Raw genomic sequence first — 19,160 nt, 5'->3', positions numbered from 1 at the left:
TGAAGTATGAACAATTTACTCATCATTGGCTGGTATGCAAAACTAATTTAACTTAGGTCAACAGGTCATCTGCGCATTATATCAAAACACAGACTAACTCCACTAGATAATATCCATCACAGTACAGTAATGGCAAGTGTCAGAAAGGCCAGTAATAAAGTGATACAAATACTTAACAAATAATGTAAAATACAATTTGGAACCTAACCTTCAAATACATCAAGGCAGCGGGACACAAAATTAGGTTAATAAAGGAAGGAGTGCAGAGGGACAGAGCAAGTTTGAAAGAAACTTGGTGCAGAAATGGATAAATGCTAACTTTTAAAAAAATGTCACCACGAATGGGCATGTATGTTCATAGACTCCTACAGTGCAGAAGGAGGCCATTCAGCTCATCGAGCCTGCACCAACTACAATCCCACCCAGGCCCTATCCCCTTAACGCCATGCATTTACTCTAGCTAAGTACCCCTGACACTAAGAGACAATTTAGCATGGCCAATCTACCCAACCTGCACACCTTTGGACTGTGGGACTGTGTTGCAAATTTTCTACCAATAAATCACCCTTGGCACACAGCAGTGGATTTTGGCAGAGACCCCATGTTGAGCTCAACTTAAAAGACTACCTAATCAGTAGTTGTGATGTTCATTGGTAACCATTCAGCCCATCAAACCTGATACCCCCATTCAATCTGATAATAATTGATAACATTTCTGAAATAATTTACTAGGCATTATTCCATATCACTTTATATCCTTATCTGATAAGAAACAATTGTTCCTACTCTTGAAAATTTCAATTAGCCCAACATCCATAGCATTATAGGGAAGAAAGGAATTTCTAAGTACACTCCTAAAAGGCAGAACTCTTATTTTAGGATTGTTCTGTTTTGTTCTGTCAGAGAAGATACCGGAGTTGAGGGGGTTGAGCTATGAGGAGAGGCTGAATAAACTAGGCTTGTACTTGTTAGAGTTTAGAAGAATGAGGGGAGATCTCATTGAGACATATAAGATGATGAATGGGATGGATAGGATAGAGGTGGAGAGACTCTTCCCGCTCAGAAAGGACAGTAGCACTAGGGGGCACAGCCTCAAGATAAAGGGGGGGCGGTTTAGAATGGAGTTGAGGAGGAACTTCTTCACTCAAAGGGTGGTGAATCTCTGGAATTCTCTGCCCGTTGAAGTGGTGGAGGCTGCCTCGCTAAATATTTTTAAGACGCAGGTTGATGGGTTTTTGATAGGCGAGGGGATTATGGGGAGAGGGCAGGAATGTGGAACTGAGCCACGACAGATCAGCCATGATCTTATTGAATGGCGGGGCAGGCTCGAAGGGCTAGATGGCCTACTCCTGCTCCTATTTCTTATGTTCTTATGTTCTTATAAAAGTATCTCTGTATTCACTACGCTGAATCCTTTTATCATTTCATACATCTCAATTATATCATCCCTTAACCATCCAAGTTCAAGAAACTACAACCCAAATTTACTCTATCTTTCCTCATATCTTAACCTTTTAAACACCCAGCATCATTCTCGTAAACCTGCACTGTACTATTCAAGGTCAGTATATACTCCACGAGATGTAAAGCATAGAACCGAACACTGTATTCCCAATGAAATCTGAACAATGGGCTCTGTACAACTTTCTTTCTTTTTGTATTGCTGCCTTTGAGTAAAAGAATAATATTTCATTAACCTTTTTCCTCTCATATTCACTAATTGCTCGCTGTTAAGAAAATATTTCCATTTGACTTTATTGGATTCAAATCAGATCACTTGGCAGTTCTTCACATTGAATTCCATCTGTCTCAGCTCTTCCTATTCGCCTAGCCTTTCTAACTTCCAGCTTCTATTTACACAAGTTACTGTTTCCTGATGTAGTGTCATCTGCAAACTCAGATACAAAAATCTATTCCCAAATGCATCACTTGTGTCCCGGCCAATACTTATCCCTCAACCAACAACATTAAAATAGATCATGTAGTTATTATGACATTGCTGCTTGCAGGACCTTATTGTGGGCGAACTGGCTGTTGCGTGTTGATATAACAATAGTGAGTACATTAAAGAAGTGTTTCAGTGGCTCTAGAATATTTTGGGACAGCCTGATGTTGTCAAAATTCTTTGTTTTTGGTATGTATGGTGAAAAGCTGCAGTTTTGTAAAGGTTCGTAGGAGCCATGACTTGACGATAATTCCATTGATTAAAATGCATTCCCTTTATCCCTACTCTCTCGCTCTATCTCTCTCTCCTACCTCCTTACCAGTTATCAACTCATGTTATAAGATTATTTCCAATTCCATCTTCTCTAACTTTTGTTAATAATCTCTTGTGCAGCAAATGCCTTTTGGGAGTTAATTTAGACATTGTCCATTGACAGTCCCCATTGCACTGCATTAGTGACCACCTCAAAAATGTAGCTAGATTAGTTAAAGGTTGAGTAGATTCAGCCTTTCCTCTTAGAAGAGCCAAAACATGAACCAAATGGCCTCTACCTGTTTTCTCATGATCCAATGATCTTATTGTGAGATATGACCTAACCTTCCTAAACTCATCCTCATCCTTTTTATTCAGCACATAATTGTTCAAATACCCATTTCACTTTGTCCTAGTGAACGAATCCAGTTCCCCACAACTGACATTGAAAGGACGAGTGTGCAGATTCCTGGTTTCTCCCTCCCCCTAACTGTAATAAGTTGACTAATTAATTATTATTTTTAATTAATTGAACAAACACATATTCACTGCATGGCATGTTGACATATAAACTCCCCTTTGCAGATGTGGCAGGAAGCAACATTTTAAATCTGTTCGAACTCATTTTAATCTAAGTCACAAATGGAGTGGCATGATGGCAAAGTGGTTAGCACTGATGCCTCACAGCGCCAGGGTCCCAGGTTCAGTTCTGGCCTTGGGTCACTGGCTGTGTGGAGTTTGCACTTTCTCCCCATGTCTGTGTGAGTTTCCTCCGGGTGCCCCGGTTTCCTCCCACAATCCAAAGATGTGAGAGTTAGGTTGATTGGCCATGCTAAATTGACCTGAGTGTCAGGGGCATTAGCAAGGTAAACGTGTGGGGTTATGGGAATAGAGCCTGGGTGGGATTGTGGTTGGTACAGACTCGATGGGCCAAATGGCCTCTTTCTGTACTGAAAGGATTCTACATCACCAAATCCTTTATGTGCTAAAATAGATAATGCACATTTCAAACCAACTTTGGTTAAAAAATTACTCCACAACAGGCCAGGCCTGTTATACTGTATCGATGGGTGGCGTCATTCGCAAAATATTCAACATGAAACTTCATTTCAATAGTTTAGCTATGTGTGGGTATTTTCTGCTGCCAGCACTCTCCTGTGATCACAGACATTTGCTCATAAAATTGACATCACCAGAAATCTGATGCACAAGATCGACCAGTTTTCTGACCAGTATTGTCCACAATAACCACTAATTGGATTTATATAGTCCCTTGAACATAGTTAAATGTCCCAGTGCAGTTCACCAGAGTTATTGTCGGGCTAAAATTTGTCACCAAGCCACAAAGACAATTTAGGATAGGAGACCAAATGTTTAATCAAAGACCGTAGAATTTTCATAGAATCCCTACAGTGCGGAAAGAAGCCATTCGGCCCGTCAAGTCTGCACCGGCAACAATCCCACCCAAACCCTTTCCCTGTAACCTCACACATTTACCCTGCTAATCCACTAACCAACACATCTTGGATACTAAGGGGAAATTTAGCGTGACCAATCAACTCAACCCGCACATCTTTTGGACTGTGGAAGGAAACTGGAGCACAGGGAGGAAACCCACGCAGACATGGGGGCAAATGTGCAAAATCCACACAGACATGCACCCGAGGCTGGAAACGAATCCAGGTCCTTGGTGCTGCCAGGCAGCAGTGCTAACCACAATGCCAAGGTGCTGCCCCACATCTACATGCAATACAAGAGTTTTGGGAAATTGGCCTTCCAAAGAGTGATTTTTAAAATAAAAATGTACCTTATCTATTTATATTTATTCCCAAAGGTATAGCAGTATTAGTTATTAAGATTTTTTGTTATTTGTTTAATGCTCATTAACATTGTCTTGTGGATGGTGGGAGGGGGGCTTTTATTTAAATCAGAGATTGGCTCCCTGCACTCAGGATTCCCATAGTAAAAAGTCTGACAACACCAGGTTTCAGTCCAACTGATTTATTTGATAGTAAACTCACTAGCTTTCGAGGTTACCCCTTTCGTCAGGTGAATGGAGAGTTCTGGCCTCAGACAGAGCATATAAAGCACAGACAGTTTAGAGATTACTGGTTTGAATGCAAATCTTTACACCTAACCTGCTGTTCAAGTCTTAAAGTAGCTGACAATGTGAGTGGAAGGAGCACTGATCACAGGTTAAAGAGATGTGTATTGTCTCCAGACAGTACAGTAAGTGAGGTTTTGCAAGCCCAGGCAAGTCACGGGGGTTACAGATAGTGTGACAAGAACCCAAGTTCCCTGTTGAGACCGTCCTCATGTGTGTGGAACTTGGCTATCAGTCTCTGCTCAGTGACTCTGCACTGTTGGTGTCGTGAAGGCCGCCTTGGAGAATGCATTCACCTGACGAAGGGGCTAACCCGAAAGCTAGTGAGTTTACTATAAAATAAATCAGTTGGACTGAAACCTGGTGTTGTCAGACTTTTTACTGTGTTTACCCCAGTCCAACGCCGGCATATCCACCTCAGGATTCCCTGCATTGTTGGCTTTCTGAGGCTCCATCCCTTCAGCTAACAGTGTGAATCTCACTGAAGGCTTTAGAGGAGGTGCAGAATAGATTTGTGATGATGATCTCAGCCATGAGGGATTTCAGTCACATGGATAAGTTGGAGAAGTTGGACTTTAAGTATCAAGAAAACCATCTCCATGCCTGACCACATTCAATAGCACCTCACTGGAAGTGCTCTGCTCTGCGGTGACATTTAGATTGTTTCTGGAACATAATAAGTGCCCCATGGCAATTGGAGAATTCCCGTGGCAGAAATGTTTAGCAGAATTAGAAGATAAAAATAGATGAAATCACTGAAGGCAAGGTTATAGAGATAATTCCCAGGATATTTTTGAAGGTGGAGACAGATCTAACAAGGCAGAAACTTTTAGACAGAGAGTTTCAAAATGTAATGGCCAGATAAAAATGCCATAAATCATGGGACAGAGGGAGTGGAATGTATACAGCTCAGAATTGAAAGGGCGTTGGATACACAAGCTCAGCAAACATCAAGCATTAAAGTTGACATCTTTTGGTGTACATGACTGACTAATATACAAGATATGCAAGTGCCTTTTTCCATTAAGCCACCTGAAATCCATTGATTGGTTACAAGGCTAAATCACAAGCTCAAGGCTGTATCTAAAATGACCTGATATATGTACATTGTGAAATTATTTGACAATCTGATGAAATATATTCTTATATATTTCATTTACACATCAGTCCACCTACTCTCAAGTTTATGTACAACTTAGCAACAAAGTTCAACCATCCATGATTGCTTCAGTCATCTATCATTGTAGCAATGTAGAGAGTGGAGGCCCACCAGCTCCAAAGATTGAATTTAATTACATCTAAGGAGGCAGTCACTCCCTCTCACATCAAAGTATTTAGAAAAACACTAACCTGGGCTTTTAGTTAATCAAACGTGACTCTTGGCATCTTACCAGTTAAGGGAGGAGAGTCTGAAATGTCAATGATAACAAGGACAGCTTTGCACAGAGGGTAAGCTTCCATCCAGCACATCATTAAGAACAATGGAAAAGAACTCAATGGCTTCATCTCGTTCCTTAAAGAGTTCACAAAGAAGACAAAGTGATTTTTTCACTGAGAAAAAGGATATACAAAACAAAGACATGAAAAGCAACAGAAAGAACCTCAGTGTGAACAAGGGAAAAACTTCCCAAACGAGAAACACAGGGACACAGGAATCAAAAAGGAAAACAGAGAGAAAGAAAAAGCTACCACTCGGAAGCTCACTCGGTGCTGATGGTAAAGCAACAAGCTCTACTGTAGTGGATGTGGACAATGTAGTGAGCTCAGATGAGAATGAGAGTGAGGAGCACGTTGCCCTGAATGGAATTGAGACACTAGAGGAAGGTAAGAGGTGATTGCAGTGTGAGGAGGAAGGGGTGGTGTGGGGGAAGAGTAATGGACAGCACTTTAAAAATAACTTTAAGAACTATTGGGTTGAAATAAAAATCTAAATAAAAATGTTTGCCCTTTGCAATCCTTTTCACTACGAGTCCACAAAGTTCTTGAATTAGATTGAAATTGAGAATGGTGAACTAAAATAAATGCAGTTACATTCAAATGGTGCCACTCTGCAGATTTCAAAGGTCTATTATTTTTGGTATCATTCAATTGCTGAAATGGGCAGCTTCCGGTAAAAAGTCATGTTTTCTGGCAAAAAAAATCATTATCTGACTGCTCAGTGTAATTCCCCATTTTTTGCCCTTCTAAGAGATCCTGTTCCGAAGTCTGAAAGACAATAGATGAATATATACGGCGAGGCAATCTTACCAAAAAAAAGTGCCGCACAAGAGTGAAAATGGGAGAGAATTGCGCCCATGGTTTGGGCGAGCTCCCAAACATTATCTTATGGCAATTCATAGAATCCCTACAGTACAGAAGGAGGCCATTTGGCCCATCAAATCTGCACCGACCACAATCCCACCCAGGCCCTACCCCCATAACCCTATATATTTTACCCACTATTCCCCCTAACCACTTCTCAGGACACTAATGGGCAATTTAGCATAGCCAATCAACTTAACCTGCACATTTTTGGACTGTGGGAGGAAACCAGAGCGCTCCGAGGGAACCCACACAGACACGGGGAGAATGTGCAAACTCCACACAGACAGTGACCTGAGCTGGGTCATCATTAACTAGGAAAGAAAATGAGGCAAAACGTGATTCTCGCAGGTAAGGATAGTAGGAAGAGCTCTTTCGTGCCAGGAAGCCAGCTGCTGTGCTGTAGGGCTGTTATTGCGTATGTACAAGTGTACACGGTGCACTGGGAGATCTGTCACAATTCCTGCCCACCTGCACATTGAAACCCCTCTCCGATCACAACAACCACACCGCCACCCCCTGCCCGCAACAATTACCACCCAGCCAATCCCCAGTGCAGAATACACCCTCCACCCCATCCCCTCAGGCCATGCCCCATTCAGACCTTGCCCCTAAGGCCCACGTCCTTGGCAGTGCCAGGGTGCCAAGCTTGGACTGGCAGTGTCTAAAGCCAGCAGTGCCAGGTTGGCACAGCCCAAGGAGCACTACATGTCCCTGCCCCCAACTTCATTGGCCTCCAGTCCCACCCATTGGTGGGGACCAGTCATGATCCTCGTCGGTGAGAACCTTTGCCAGTAGTTAAGATAAGTGAGCCTGGACAATTGCATCCACTCCTCATTGGTAATATTGAAATGAGCTAATAAATATTTAAATCCACCTTGCGCTATTCCTCCTGCTGGCCTGAAAATTGAAGCTGAACAAGAAATGGCCCTTAAGCCATCATTAATTGGCCATTTAAAGGCCTCAGCTGGGGCCCGGGCAGGTAAACTGGTATAAGGCTTGCTTGTCCCACTGTAGAATTGCAAAGATTGGGGTGGGTGGGAGTTCAGTAGGAAGGCCATTGCAGAAATTTCCCCATTGGCAGGGGAATGTCAAATCCGTCCCATGATATTATATGCATTTCTTAGAACCAACATTAAGTTACTTCTCAGCTGACATCTCACTGCTATCTTTTATCCCCTATAACAGTGGGTTAGGAGGAATAACATGTAGAAAACGCCCCTATTTGATTGAGTTAATTAATCTCCATAGGGGCAGCAGAGATTGTGCTACATATGGGCTCTGTCCCAGTCTAGAGAAACAAAAAAATGAAATAAGAGTTTAAGTTTATTTACTAGTGTTACAAGTAAGCTTACATTAATACTGCAACAAAGTGACTGCGAAAATCCCCTAGTTGCCACACTCTCTGTTCAGATACACTGAGGGAGAATTTAGCATGGCCAATGCACCTAACCAGCGCAAGTTTCAGGGAGGAAACCAAAGCATCCCAAGGAAACCCACAGGGAGAACATGCAAACTCTGCACAAACAGTGACCTAAGCCAGGAATTGAACCCAGATCCTTGGTGGTTTGAGGTAGCAGTGCTAACCAGTGTACCACCATGCCACCCCAATTAAAACTCCAGTTATTTTCATTATCCAGCCATTCTAATTGGAATTGCAAGTATAGGAATGTCAGGGAGAGACCTGATTTGCGATATTGTAATACTTCTCATGATTGAGCAATTTTACAGATGAAATGACACCTTAGTAATGCATTGGAAGACTTTAATACCCAAATAACTGTATGCCCACAAGTTTTATAATAGGAGGGAACAAATTGGAGAGGAAAAATAGGACAGGTAGAGACTGAAACAGGAATCCTGCCAGATAACATTTGAATGATGTTTAAGTTAGTTATGGTTTTGTTGTATTAGGAATAGATTGCAGTGAAAATAATCTGGAATGCCTTTTTTAATCTGCTCTTTTTAATCAGGTATCAAGCACCGAAGTCCAGGGATCTGCGAGTGTATTCTCACATTCCTTACTTTGTTATTGGTCCTTGTTTCGTTCCCAGTTTCCGTCTGGTTCTGTGTTAAGGCAAGTATACTGCTATCAGGAAATTGCAAAGTGCATTTTTGCAAATATGGGCTCAGTGGGTTTGAGGTATCTCCAGTGCTTTAATACTTGGCCTTTAACTTGCAGTTCATGGCTAGAATGTTACTGTTTCGCCTGCCAGGGGAATCGGAGTGGGCGAGGGGTGGACAATGGAACAATCCATTGACCTCAGGTGGGACTTTCTGGTCTTGGGACTCACTGAAAAATCTCATCCCATGTCTTAAGTCTAGGTGGTCACCATGAGTTACCTGCGTTCGATGCATTCAGTAATTTCTTTATGTCACGTTATAAAGGGCTGCACATGAAAGAAACATTAGCAGGATACAAAAGAAAGAAAAATTAACATAAAAGCAAAAAAAATTAGAAGTGCATAGCAAGACAGTCATTATTTAGAAAGGAAGTAAAACAAGGCAAAGTAGTGCGGATGCTGGAATCTGAAACCAAAGCCGAAAATTCTGGAGAAACAGCACCTGTGGAGAACAGAGCCAACATTTCCCATCCTGACTCGAAACGTTGGCTCTATTCTTTCTCCACAGATGCTGTCAGACCTGCTGAGTTTCTCCAGCATTTTTTGCTTTTGCTAAATATTGTGGAAATCTTGTCATTTGCAGGCTGGATTATACTCAGTAGTGTAATAATCATCCTTTCTCTTGTGGTGCAGATAGTCCAAGAATATGAACGTGCGGTGATATTCAGACTGGGACGATTGCTGCCAGGGAGAGCCAGAGGCCCAGGTATGTGTTTGTATCCTCAGTGGTATTTTAGATTTAGTGGCATATTGCGCCAATATTGGAGCATCTGTTTCTAAACAAGACAGAGGTTGAGCATCTTACTTCATTGACATTGCTTTTCAAAGTGGAATCATCACTCAATGAATTATCAATCAGAACCTCAGCTCAGGTGCATAAGCATTTTGATTTGTATACTGTCATTGTGGGAGCATCTTTGCTACAAGAACTGCAGTGCTTCAGAGAAATGGCACTCTGATTATATCTTGCAATAACACCACATTCAAAAACAAACATTTAATAAAAACTCTGCAACACGTACTTTTATCAAATTGGGATTCGACTCAAAAACAGAAAATACTGGAAAATCTCAGCAGGTCTGACAGCATCTGAGGCCAGAGAATAGAGCCAACATTCCAAATGTGGATGATCTTTCATCAGAGGACCTGGAGTTCTAGAAGCTGTCAGACCTGCTAAGATTTTCCAACATTTTCGGTTTTTGTTTCAGATTCCAGCATCCAAAGTATTTTGCTTTTATCTTGAGGTTAGATTCAAATCCCAAGTTTCAAATTCCAAGTTCTGCTTTCGGTAGACTGCACTCCACTGTATGGGAACGTCGAGGAATCATCCCAGCAATAAAACTGAAGGTCTACAGCGCAGTGGTACTCACTATCCTCCTGTATGCCTGTGAAACGTGGACTGTCTATCGAAGGCGTGCAAAACAGCTCAATCATTTCCATATAGAACATAGAACACTACAGCACAAACAGGCCCTTCGGCCCACGAGTTGCGCCGATCACATCAACACCTATCTATAACCCCCAATCCCATAAAACCCCATATACTCATCCAGAAGTCTTTTAAAAGACCCCAGCGAGTTCGCCGCCACCACCACTGACGGCAGCCGATTCCATTCACTCACCACCCTCTGAGTGAAAAACTTACCCCTAACATCACTTCTGTACTTTCCTCCCCGCACCTTAAATCTGTGTCCTCTCGTAGCGACCATTTCAACCCGGGGAAATATGACTTGACTTCGCAGAATATTACGCATCCGATGGCAAGACAAAGTACCAGACACTGAGGTTCTCTCTAGAGCAAGTCTACCATCAGTCCACACACTGCTGGTGAGGGCACAGACCCAGTGGTCATGTTATCCGTATGTCAGACAAGTGCATACCCAAGTAGCTGCTTTTTAGGGAACTCTCTGCTGGAAGGCATTCACATGGAGGGCAGAAGAAACGTTACAAAAACACACTCGAAGCCTCCCTGAAGTCACTTGACATTGACACGACCACCTGGGAAACGATGAGGTGCTGCCTCATCCACAAGGGCTATCAAGCTTACAAAGCAAGGTGCATTGCTGAAGCACAACTTAAGTGCAAGCTGTGCAAGTCCAGAGCCACTAGCACAACAACTACAGTGCCTACACAAGTCTGTCCAATATGTGCCAGGACATTCCGTGCCCGAATTCGCATGGTCAGTTATCTTCAGACGCATCGCATCCAGCCTCAAAATGACTAATGGTGTCGAGGTCCTCATCCACAACGATACATGAACAACAACAACAGATTCAAATAGTTTAAACTGGTTTGGTATGCATAATTCAATTGGTTCTTAGGATGTAGTTTTATTGCATAGTACATTGAAACTTCACAATTTTATTGCTGGACATCTAGGCTTTGGGTATATTATTTTAAATGGACTCAGCTTCAGTAGGATTTAGGAAAGACTAAGACCATTGGACAATCAATAGGTGCTCCTATTCTAGGCAAGCGCATTACAGAATTGGTGAGTGGCATGGTAGCACAGTGGTTAGCACTGCTGACTCACAGCGCCAGGGACCCAGGTTCAATTCCTGGCATGGGTCATTTTCTGTATGGAGTTTGCACATTCTCCCTGTGTCTATGTGGGTTTCCTCCCAGAGTCTGAAAGATGTGCTGGTTAGGTGCATTGACCCAAACAGGTGCTGGAGTGTGGTGACTAGGGGAATTTCATAGTAACTTCATTGCAGTGTTAACGTTAGCCTTACTTGTAACTAATAAATAAACTTTAAAAAAGGAATTCAAGAAACTGATGGAGGACCAACATAAAAATAGTTGTTTCCCAATGGCTGACAGTTGTGGAAAAGGATGGATTCATTGTTCCCTTGCTCCCATCATGTGATTGCACTTAAAGGGAGCACAGGTTTGATTAATGTTGCTACCATGTATCTTCAATGTACACCTACATTGAAGGTAACATATACTAAGAGTGTGTGATCAGCAAATTTATTCTAAGACGTCTAAACAACAGGATTCGGGTCTCTTAAACCAGTTAGAAAATGTTGCACTACTGATACAAGAGATCAAAGAAAGAGGGTAAGATTGTTCTATAAGTGGCCCTTCATTGGTTCTCATTATAGGCCTCTTCTTCCTCATGCCATGCCTGGACACTTACCACAAAGTAGATCTACGTGTCAAAACATTGGAGATCCCATTTCATGAAGTAAGTATACAAAAGTAAAATGCATGTTAAAAATTTGATGAACAAAGCACAGACGCCAGGAAATGCACAGAGCCAAGTTACTTATTTATTCAGCAACAGCTGAGACAAACTGTCAGTGGAGGGTGGTTCAACATCAAAATTAAAAAGTTTCAAAAAGCAAATAGACAAATTCTTGTTGTCTGAAAGGTTCATGGTTATTACATTCTGTAAATAATATTGAGGTTTTTTTATAGGGACATGAGAAAGTAGCAGGCCAAAGGCACCAGTAACTTTTCTTATTTGCTATGTTGTTAAGTTTAAACTCAAGTTGCTAGAGCGAAAGAGAGCATTGGAGAAAAGTGTACAGAATATCTTGATTGAGCTGAAAAACTAAAATAATTAAATTTGTCAAACATGATTTTCTTTTCATAAAATCATGTAGACACTACCTGATTGTATTATGATCATCTAAATGCTCTGCTACTACCTCCCTAATAACGGATTCTCCATTTTCCCAATGACCGATGTTAGGCTAACTAGCCCATAGTTTCCCTCTTTCCTTGAATAGAGGTATTGCATTTAAAGTTTTCCATTCCACTGGGACCTTTCCAAAAATCAGGGAATTTTGGATGATTACAACCAAAGCATCCACAATTGCTTTAGCCACTTCACTTAAGACCTTAGCAAACAGGCCATCAAGCCCAGGGGACTTGTCAGTATCCTAACACTTTTTTCCTAGTGATTGTTTAAAGATCTCCCTCCCTCTCTCCCCTTTCTTTTCTGCTACCCTTGGGATACTTCTTGTGTCATCTACAGTAAAGGCAGATACAAGATACATGTTCAAAGTCTCTGCTTGTTTCCCATTATGAATTTCCCAGTCTCACCCTCAAAGAGATTAGCACTCAGTTTAACTATTTGTTTTCTTTTTATATTCTTGCTAGTTTTATTTCATATTTTAAATTTTATTGTTTTATAGTCATCTTTTGCTGATTTCTAAAATTTTTCCTAATCTTCTGGGCCACTACTAATCTTTGTTGCATTATGCATTTTTTTTCAATTTGGACCTTCTTTAACTTTCCTATTTAGCCATGGATGGCACATCCTTCTCATAGAGTCTTTCTTTCTCATTGGAAGATATCTTTGTTGAGAATTATGAAAAAACTCCTTAAATGTTCACCACTGTTTCTCTATCTTCTTACCTTTTAACCTATTTTCCTAGGCCACTTCAGCCAAATCTATTTCCATATCTTGCAATTACCTTTATTTAAGTTTAAAACCTGCATTTCTCATGCTGGAACTGAATGTAGTTTTTGGATAGTGGGGTCTCCCTTCTCGCTATCTGAACAGTCAGAGGGAATACTGACTTCGAGTGCCTTACAGCCATTCCACGCTCACGTTAATTTGTATAAATTAATGTTAACTGTCTCCAGGTGGACGTCACTCTTTGGATAATTATGACGCAGATGTGAAAGACATTTTATTTGAGGGGGCTGCCCCTCAGGTTTTGGCTACAGTTCAGGCCCAGGCCCCTAATCTTTGGTTAATGGGTGGGGGAGAGTGAGGGTGAGTTGGAGGACCTCCTCGTAAGTCTGTTCCTCTGCTTAGCCTAGATGGCCACTGACAGGTTCAGGCAGCAGGCTGTGAAAGGGCTGTTAGACCTGACTGTCCTTATTCTGCACAGAGGGAGCAAGTGGTGTCCATCAGTATGCTTGAGGCCTTCCATGGCCAGTGGGCATGACAGAGGCTGGAGTACACCATCAGTCCCAGAAACATTTTCATAGAATCATTAAGTGCAGAAGAGACCCTTCAGCCCATTGAGTCTGCATCAATTCCCATGCTTCCACTAGCCCGTAGCCTTGAATATTATGATGTGCCAAGTACTCATCCCAATACTTTTTAAAGGATATGAGGCAACCTTCCTCCAACCCCTCCCAAGCAGTGCATTCCAGACTATCATCACCCTCTGAGTAAAAATGTTTTTCCTCATATGCCCCATAAACCTCCTGCCCCTCACCTCTGAACCAAGATCGCCATATTGATCCTTTATTAACAAAGCTAACCCTCCTCCTTTCCCTTTGTTCCTGTCCTTCAAATAAGTCAAATATTATTCAACATTCAGGTCTCAGGTATGATCATTCTACAACCATGTCTCTGTAATGGCTTTCATATCACGCTAATTTACTTCTATTTGTGCAAATCTAGAGTTGTTAATATTGAGCCAGCTTTAATTAATGCTTAGTTGATGTTGAGCGACCCCCACTGAAATAGAAAGAATTGGGGTAGCACAGTGGTTAGCACTGCTGTCTCAGCGCCAGGGAGCCAGGTTTGATTCCACTTGGGTCACTGTCTGTGTGGAGTTTGCACATTCTCCCCGTGTCTGCATGGGTTTCCTCCAGGTGCTCTGGTTTTCTCCCACACTCCAAAGATGTGCGGGTTAGGTGGATTAGCCACGATAAAGTAGTCCTAGTGTCAGGGGAACTAGCTAGGGTAAATGCATAGGGTTATGGGGATAGGGCCAGGGTGGGATTGTGGTCGGTGCAGACTCAATGGGCTGAATGGCCTCCTTCTGCACTGTAGGGGTCTATGATTAGTGAATTGTAACATTCATGGAGCTGCCATTTTTTACAGGTTATATCCAAAGACATGGTGACTGCTCAGGTGAATGCTATCTGCTATTATCGAGTAGAGAACGCTTCCCTCTCATTAACCAGTGTCGGGAACTCTTCTGTCTCAGTGTCACTGCTGGTACAAACTATTATTAAAAGGAACTTAGCACGTCGGAAATTCAATGAAATTCTCCTGGAAAGGAAAAGCATTGGTGATGAGATCAAGGTATACAGAACAGAAGATGCTTCTCTTCTCACTTTCGAAGCTCTCATTATTCACTCCTTTCTCACAAATGGCACCCTGAGGTTTTTTGACTATTTCCCCCACCCTAACCTTCCTTTCCTCTCCTGAATATTCTGTCACCAGCCAACTGGAAGTTCACCTCATTTAAAAAGTTTTCCTACCAACCCGTATCACTTCACACACTTCTGATTTAAAATCATTTGCCATGTGTCTGCCTATTCAAAAGCCTGTTTCTCTCATCTTGAAGTCCATCACTATCCCTCTCATAATTCATCCTATTTCTGAGTTTTATATCATGTAAATTTTGAAATGATGCCCTGTACAGCCTGGTTTAGTCATTAATTAAAATGATGAAAAGTAGTTGTGAAAACCCCCTTGAGGGCCATGGGGAAAATTACTGATTGATCTCCTTGGGGAGCTCATTGAGAATGAGTTCCCCTGGTAATAGGCAGTGGCCTGTCCAGCTAGAACTCATTACCTGAGACTTTTATAATGCAGGGTTGGGCCTGCTGTACTGCAGACCCTGATACAGACTAGTGTGTGTATATCATGGAAGTGGTTTTATTTTGCATTCTGTTATAAACTATGTTCATTTCCAGTCGGGTTTCCTGAATCATTACAGCAGTGATCCTAATGCTGACTTCTGGGGAACATCACCATATAGCATCCTCTAATCCAAATAATAACTGCACAGCAATACTCCCTACTTCCTGCCACTCAGTCAACTGCCAATGTATTGCATGGACTGCAACTCAATTAATTTAACTCAAAATGATCACCCTCACTAACAGATTAGACTAAAACCTGCTATTCGCACTGTGTCATTATCAGTTTGGAGTTTAAGTAAGTTTTGAGGTGCTGGGTACTGGTGTAAGTCAAACTAACGTTGTGGGCGGTGAGGTGGCACAGTGGTTAGCACTGCTACCTCACACAAACCAGGGACCCAGATTCAATTCCGGCCTTTGGTCACTGTCTGTAACCATGTCTCTGTAATGGCTTTCATATCATGCTAATTTACTTCTATTTGCACATGCTCCTCGTGTCTGTGTGGGTTTCCTCTGGGTACTCTGGTTTCCTCCCACACCCCAAAGATGTGTGGGTTAGGTTGATAGGCCATACTAAATTGACCCAAGGGTCAGGGGGATTAGTAGGGTAAATGTGAGGCGTTACAGGGATAGGGTCTGGGTGGGATTGTGTTCGGTGCAGGCTTGATGGGTCAAATGGCCTCCTTCTGTACTGTAGAGGTTCTATGATTCTAGAAACAGCAAACAACATTGTTATTGCAATAACTTCCTCAATTATCAACTCATGTGACAGTTTCATGCAGTATCAACAGTCTGGATATCATCTCACCAAATCTATCTTTTCAAAGTTCAAGAGCTAGATAAAGAAAATGTTTACAAAGAAGAACCACAAAATGTAGCATAAAGATTGATATTATCTGTAGCTACATTTAATATCAGTATATTTCCCCACCCCTACTTCCTCTTTTGATCCTTAAAAATCCTCATCATCAAATCTCCTCTTATTCCCTTGAACAGGCCTTTTGTTCTATAAGTCTTGAATTATTCCTCCAGGTTACATCATCTTACTTCTCTCCTACTGTAGATGCAGGTTGCAGAAAGCCTATGCAGATTACTCCCCATTTGTCAACTTCCAAGTCAGGCTATTACTTAATAGATGTACGCATCTGAAAGGCTCTGCTACCTGATATGGTGGCATATTTAAAAATAAAAATAATTATACTGTGATTAGTTCAAAGCATAGTACAGAAAAACTCTTTCACATTTATTATAGTTGGTCACACCCTTCATTTACTTTATCAATAATAAATCCATGAGAAGTTGAAAAAAGCCATATTTCAGCAATCAAACTGCCATGTGACTTAGGAAAAACCACTTCTCCATTTTCATTATACTGAGTATATCTCTGTGAATCTCCTATTTCGCAAGCTAGTGTAGAAGTTACATATTTAGAACTCTGAGCAGATGGTACGTTTTGCTCTACAGAAGTGTGCAGCTGGCAGTGATGTAGCATTGGCAAGCTTCTCCAGGTCAAATCCCAGTCCAAAATAACAGATCCTGCTGGATTGCACAGGATACAGCTGAGTGAAGGTAAATGAACCGGAATGCACTGCCTGAAAGAGCAGCTACGATAGTAACTTTCAAGAGGAGACTGGAAATATGCATGGAAAGGAAAACATTGAAGGGCTTTGAGGAAAGAACAAGGACTTGGCAATAATTGGACAGTGTGTCAAAGTTTTGCAAATGCTACAAGAATGGCCTCTTTCCGTGCTATCAGATTCTTTGGGCTCAAGATTTGCACCCTGCTGAGGGCAGGAAGCAAGTCACAAAAATTCCCCACACTGTTCTTGATGCCAGGTGGGTTTGGGCCAGCAGAGCTAAGTGGTTAAGGAAGGAAGTTTTGTATTTATATAACACCTTCCTTGGCCACTGGATATCTCATAGAATCATAGAAATCATTGAATCTACAGTGCAAAAGGAGGCCAGTTGGCTATTGAGCCTGCACCGACAACAATCCCACCCAGGCCCTGTCTCTGTAGCCCCACATACTTACCCTCCTAATCCCACTGACACTAAGGGGCAATTTAGCATGGCTAACGAACCTAACTTGCACATCTTTAGACTGTGGGAGAAAACCAGAGCATCCGGAGGAAACCCACACAAACACGGGGAGAATATGCAAACTCCACACAGATAATCACATGAGGTCGAATTGAACCTGGGTCTCTGGTGCTGTGAGGCAGCAGTGCTAACCACTGTGCCACCATGCTGCCTCAATACACTTTACAACCATTGAGATGCTTTTGCAATGTAGTCATTGTTGTAATGTAGGAGAAGTGGCAGCCATTTGCACACAGCAAGATCCCACAAAATAATAGACATCATTTATTTTTTGTAATGTTGATTGAAAAATAAATGTTAACAAGGACACTAGGGAAAACTCCCATGTTCTTCTTTGAAATAGTATCATGGGATATTTTATACCCACACAAACAGAGGAAAGATTTAATGACTCAGCCAAATTACTGCACATTCAACAGTACAACCATCCCTCAACAATGCACTGGAGTATCAGCCTTGGTTTTTGAGCTCAGACCCTAGTGAGGAACTTGAGCACAGAATCCTGAAATTCAGAGGCAAGACTGCTTTCATCTGAATCCAAGCTGACTAGGCTCAGCATGACCTGACTGAGACCAATATAAGGAAGTTCACAGACAGTTTCCAGTTTCCCAAAGGAGCGGGAGGGATTTTCCAGCTGCATTCACTCCAAGACCAGAAACTACCATCTGAGGTCAACGGGCCTTTGCATGGTCCTGTCCTGCCTGCGATCATTCCCATGGCGAGCAGGGTGGGGAAATTCTGCCCCAAATTCAGTGAGCCCTCCTGACAGGCTTAAAGGTCCTTCTTGCCTATTCCAGTATCAGAGCTGTCACAGGCCACTCTGTAGAGCAGTGGTGTCCAAAATATTTATCGTGGTAGACTGGTTGATCTGGAACCAGCTTCCTGTTGACCGCAAACTTTCTGCGTACTTAGCACATGTGTGGTGTGCATTTTCTGTGCACCGAGCACTGCGCATGCGCGGAGTAGGCACAAATATGTTGCACACTTTCTGCACCCACTTTCTCCATGGAAAAGGTAAGAGTAAATTTCTTGTGATGATACAATAGAAACTAAATTATAGACTTACTGTTGTGCGTTTTTAGTGAGAGCAGCTGCAAAATCCAGCATTAGCTGCTTCCCATGTACTGAAAGTAGAATGCAGTTAGCACACATTTAGAATATTCATACCTGTTAACTGGGTTGGCAACTGGTTAGAGATTCCCCTTGAGCTTTTGTCCAGGCTGAGAAATGGAACTCCCATCTACCTTTGTGCAATACAAGTAGCCTTTACTGCACTATTGTAAGGCTTTATCCTTAGGTCTCAACATGTGGGTAAGAAGCTATGACATAAAACTGCCTCACTTATTTGCACTCATATTAAAAATAAAAGGTACCCATTGAATAAATGCCAAAAGAATAGTAAAATTACACCTTTGCTACTTAAGAGTGCAGAAGCCAATGCTATATCACAGGATTTATAATCCAGAGGCCTGGATTAATGTTCTAGAAGACAAGAGTTTCAATCCAATCATGCAGTTGGAGGATTTAAATTCAAAACTAGCTTAAAATTCTGGAACCATTGACCACAAAAGAATTAGTTGTAAAAACCCTCCTAACTTATTAATACCCTATGGGGGAGGAAACCTTTGCATAATAGTATGCAAGAATGTTCTTGGTGCATTCTTCCTCTTTTTAGACATAGACAGGCTGTACAAGGCCTATATCGTACTGCATGTTGGACTGCTCCTGTGGGGGAAGGTGAAAGACCATTCTGGTAGAATAACTGTGGAAAAAG

At 41.9% G+C, this 19,160-nt stretch overlaps 1 protein-coding gene across 2 annotated transcripts in view; it reads left to right on the top strand.

Moving 5' to 3' along the window:
• Window positions 1-5,782: 5,782 nt before the first annotated feature.
• LOC145347841 (podocin-like) overlaps window positions 5,783-19,160 on the top strand; it is a 28,352-nt gene continuing 14,974 nt past the window's right edge. Inside the window, exons 1-5 of one of the 2 annotated variants that reach the window (XM_080195750.1) lie at window positions 5,783-6,125; window positions 8,576-8,679; window positions 9,359-9,431; window positions 11,830-11,912; window positions 14,520-14,723. In XM_080195750.1, the coding sequence (XP_080051876.1) occupies window positions 5,783-6,125; window positions 8,576-8,679; window positions 9,359-9,431; window positions 11,830-11,912; window positions 14,520-14,723 (807 nt within the window). The remainder of the gene's footprint in view (window positions 6,126-8,575; window positions 8,680-9,358; window positions 9,432-11,829; window positions 11,913-14,519; window positions 14,724-19,160) is intronic. The other variant, XM_080195751.1, reaches the window with a different exon arrangement.

The sequence above is a fragment of the Carcharhinus amblyrhynchos genome, chromosome 9 (assembly GCF_965287045.1).
Source record: "Carcharhinus amblyrhynchos chromosome 9, sCarAmb.v2.hapA, whole genome shotgun sequence".
NCBI lineage: Eukaryota > Metazoa > Chordata > Chondrichthyes > Carcharhiniformes > Carcharhinidae > Carcharhinus > Carcharhinus amblyrhynchos.
This window is presented reverse-complemented; position numbering and strand designations above follow the sequence as displayed.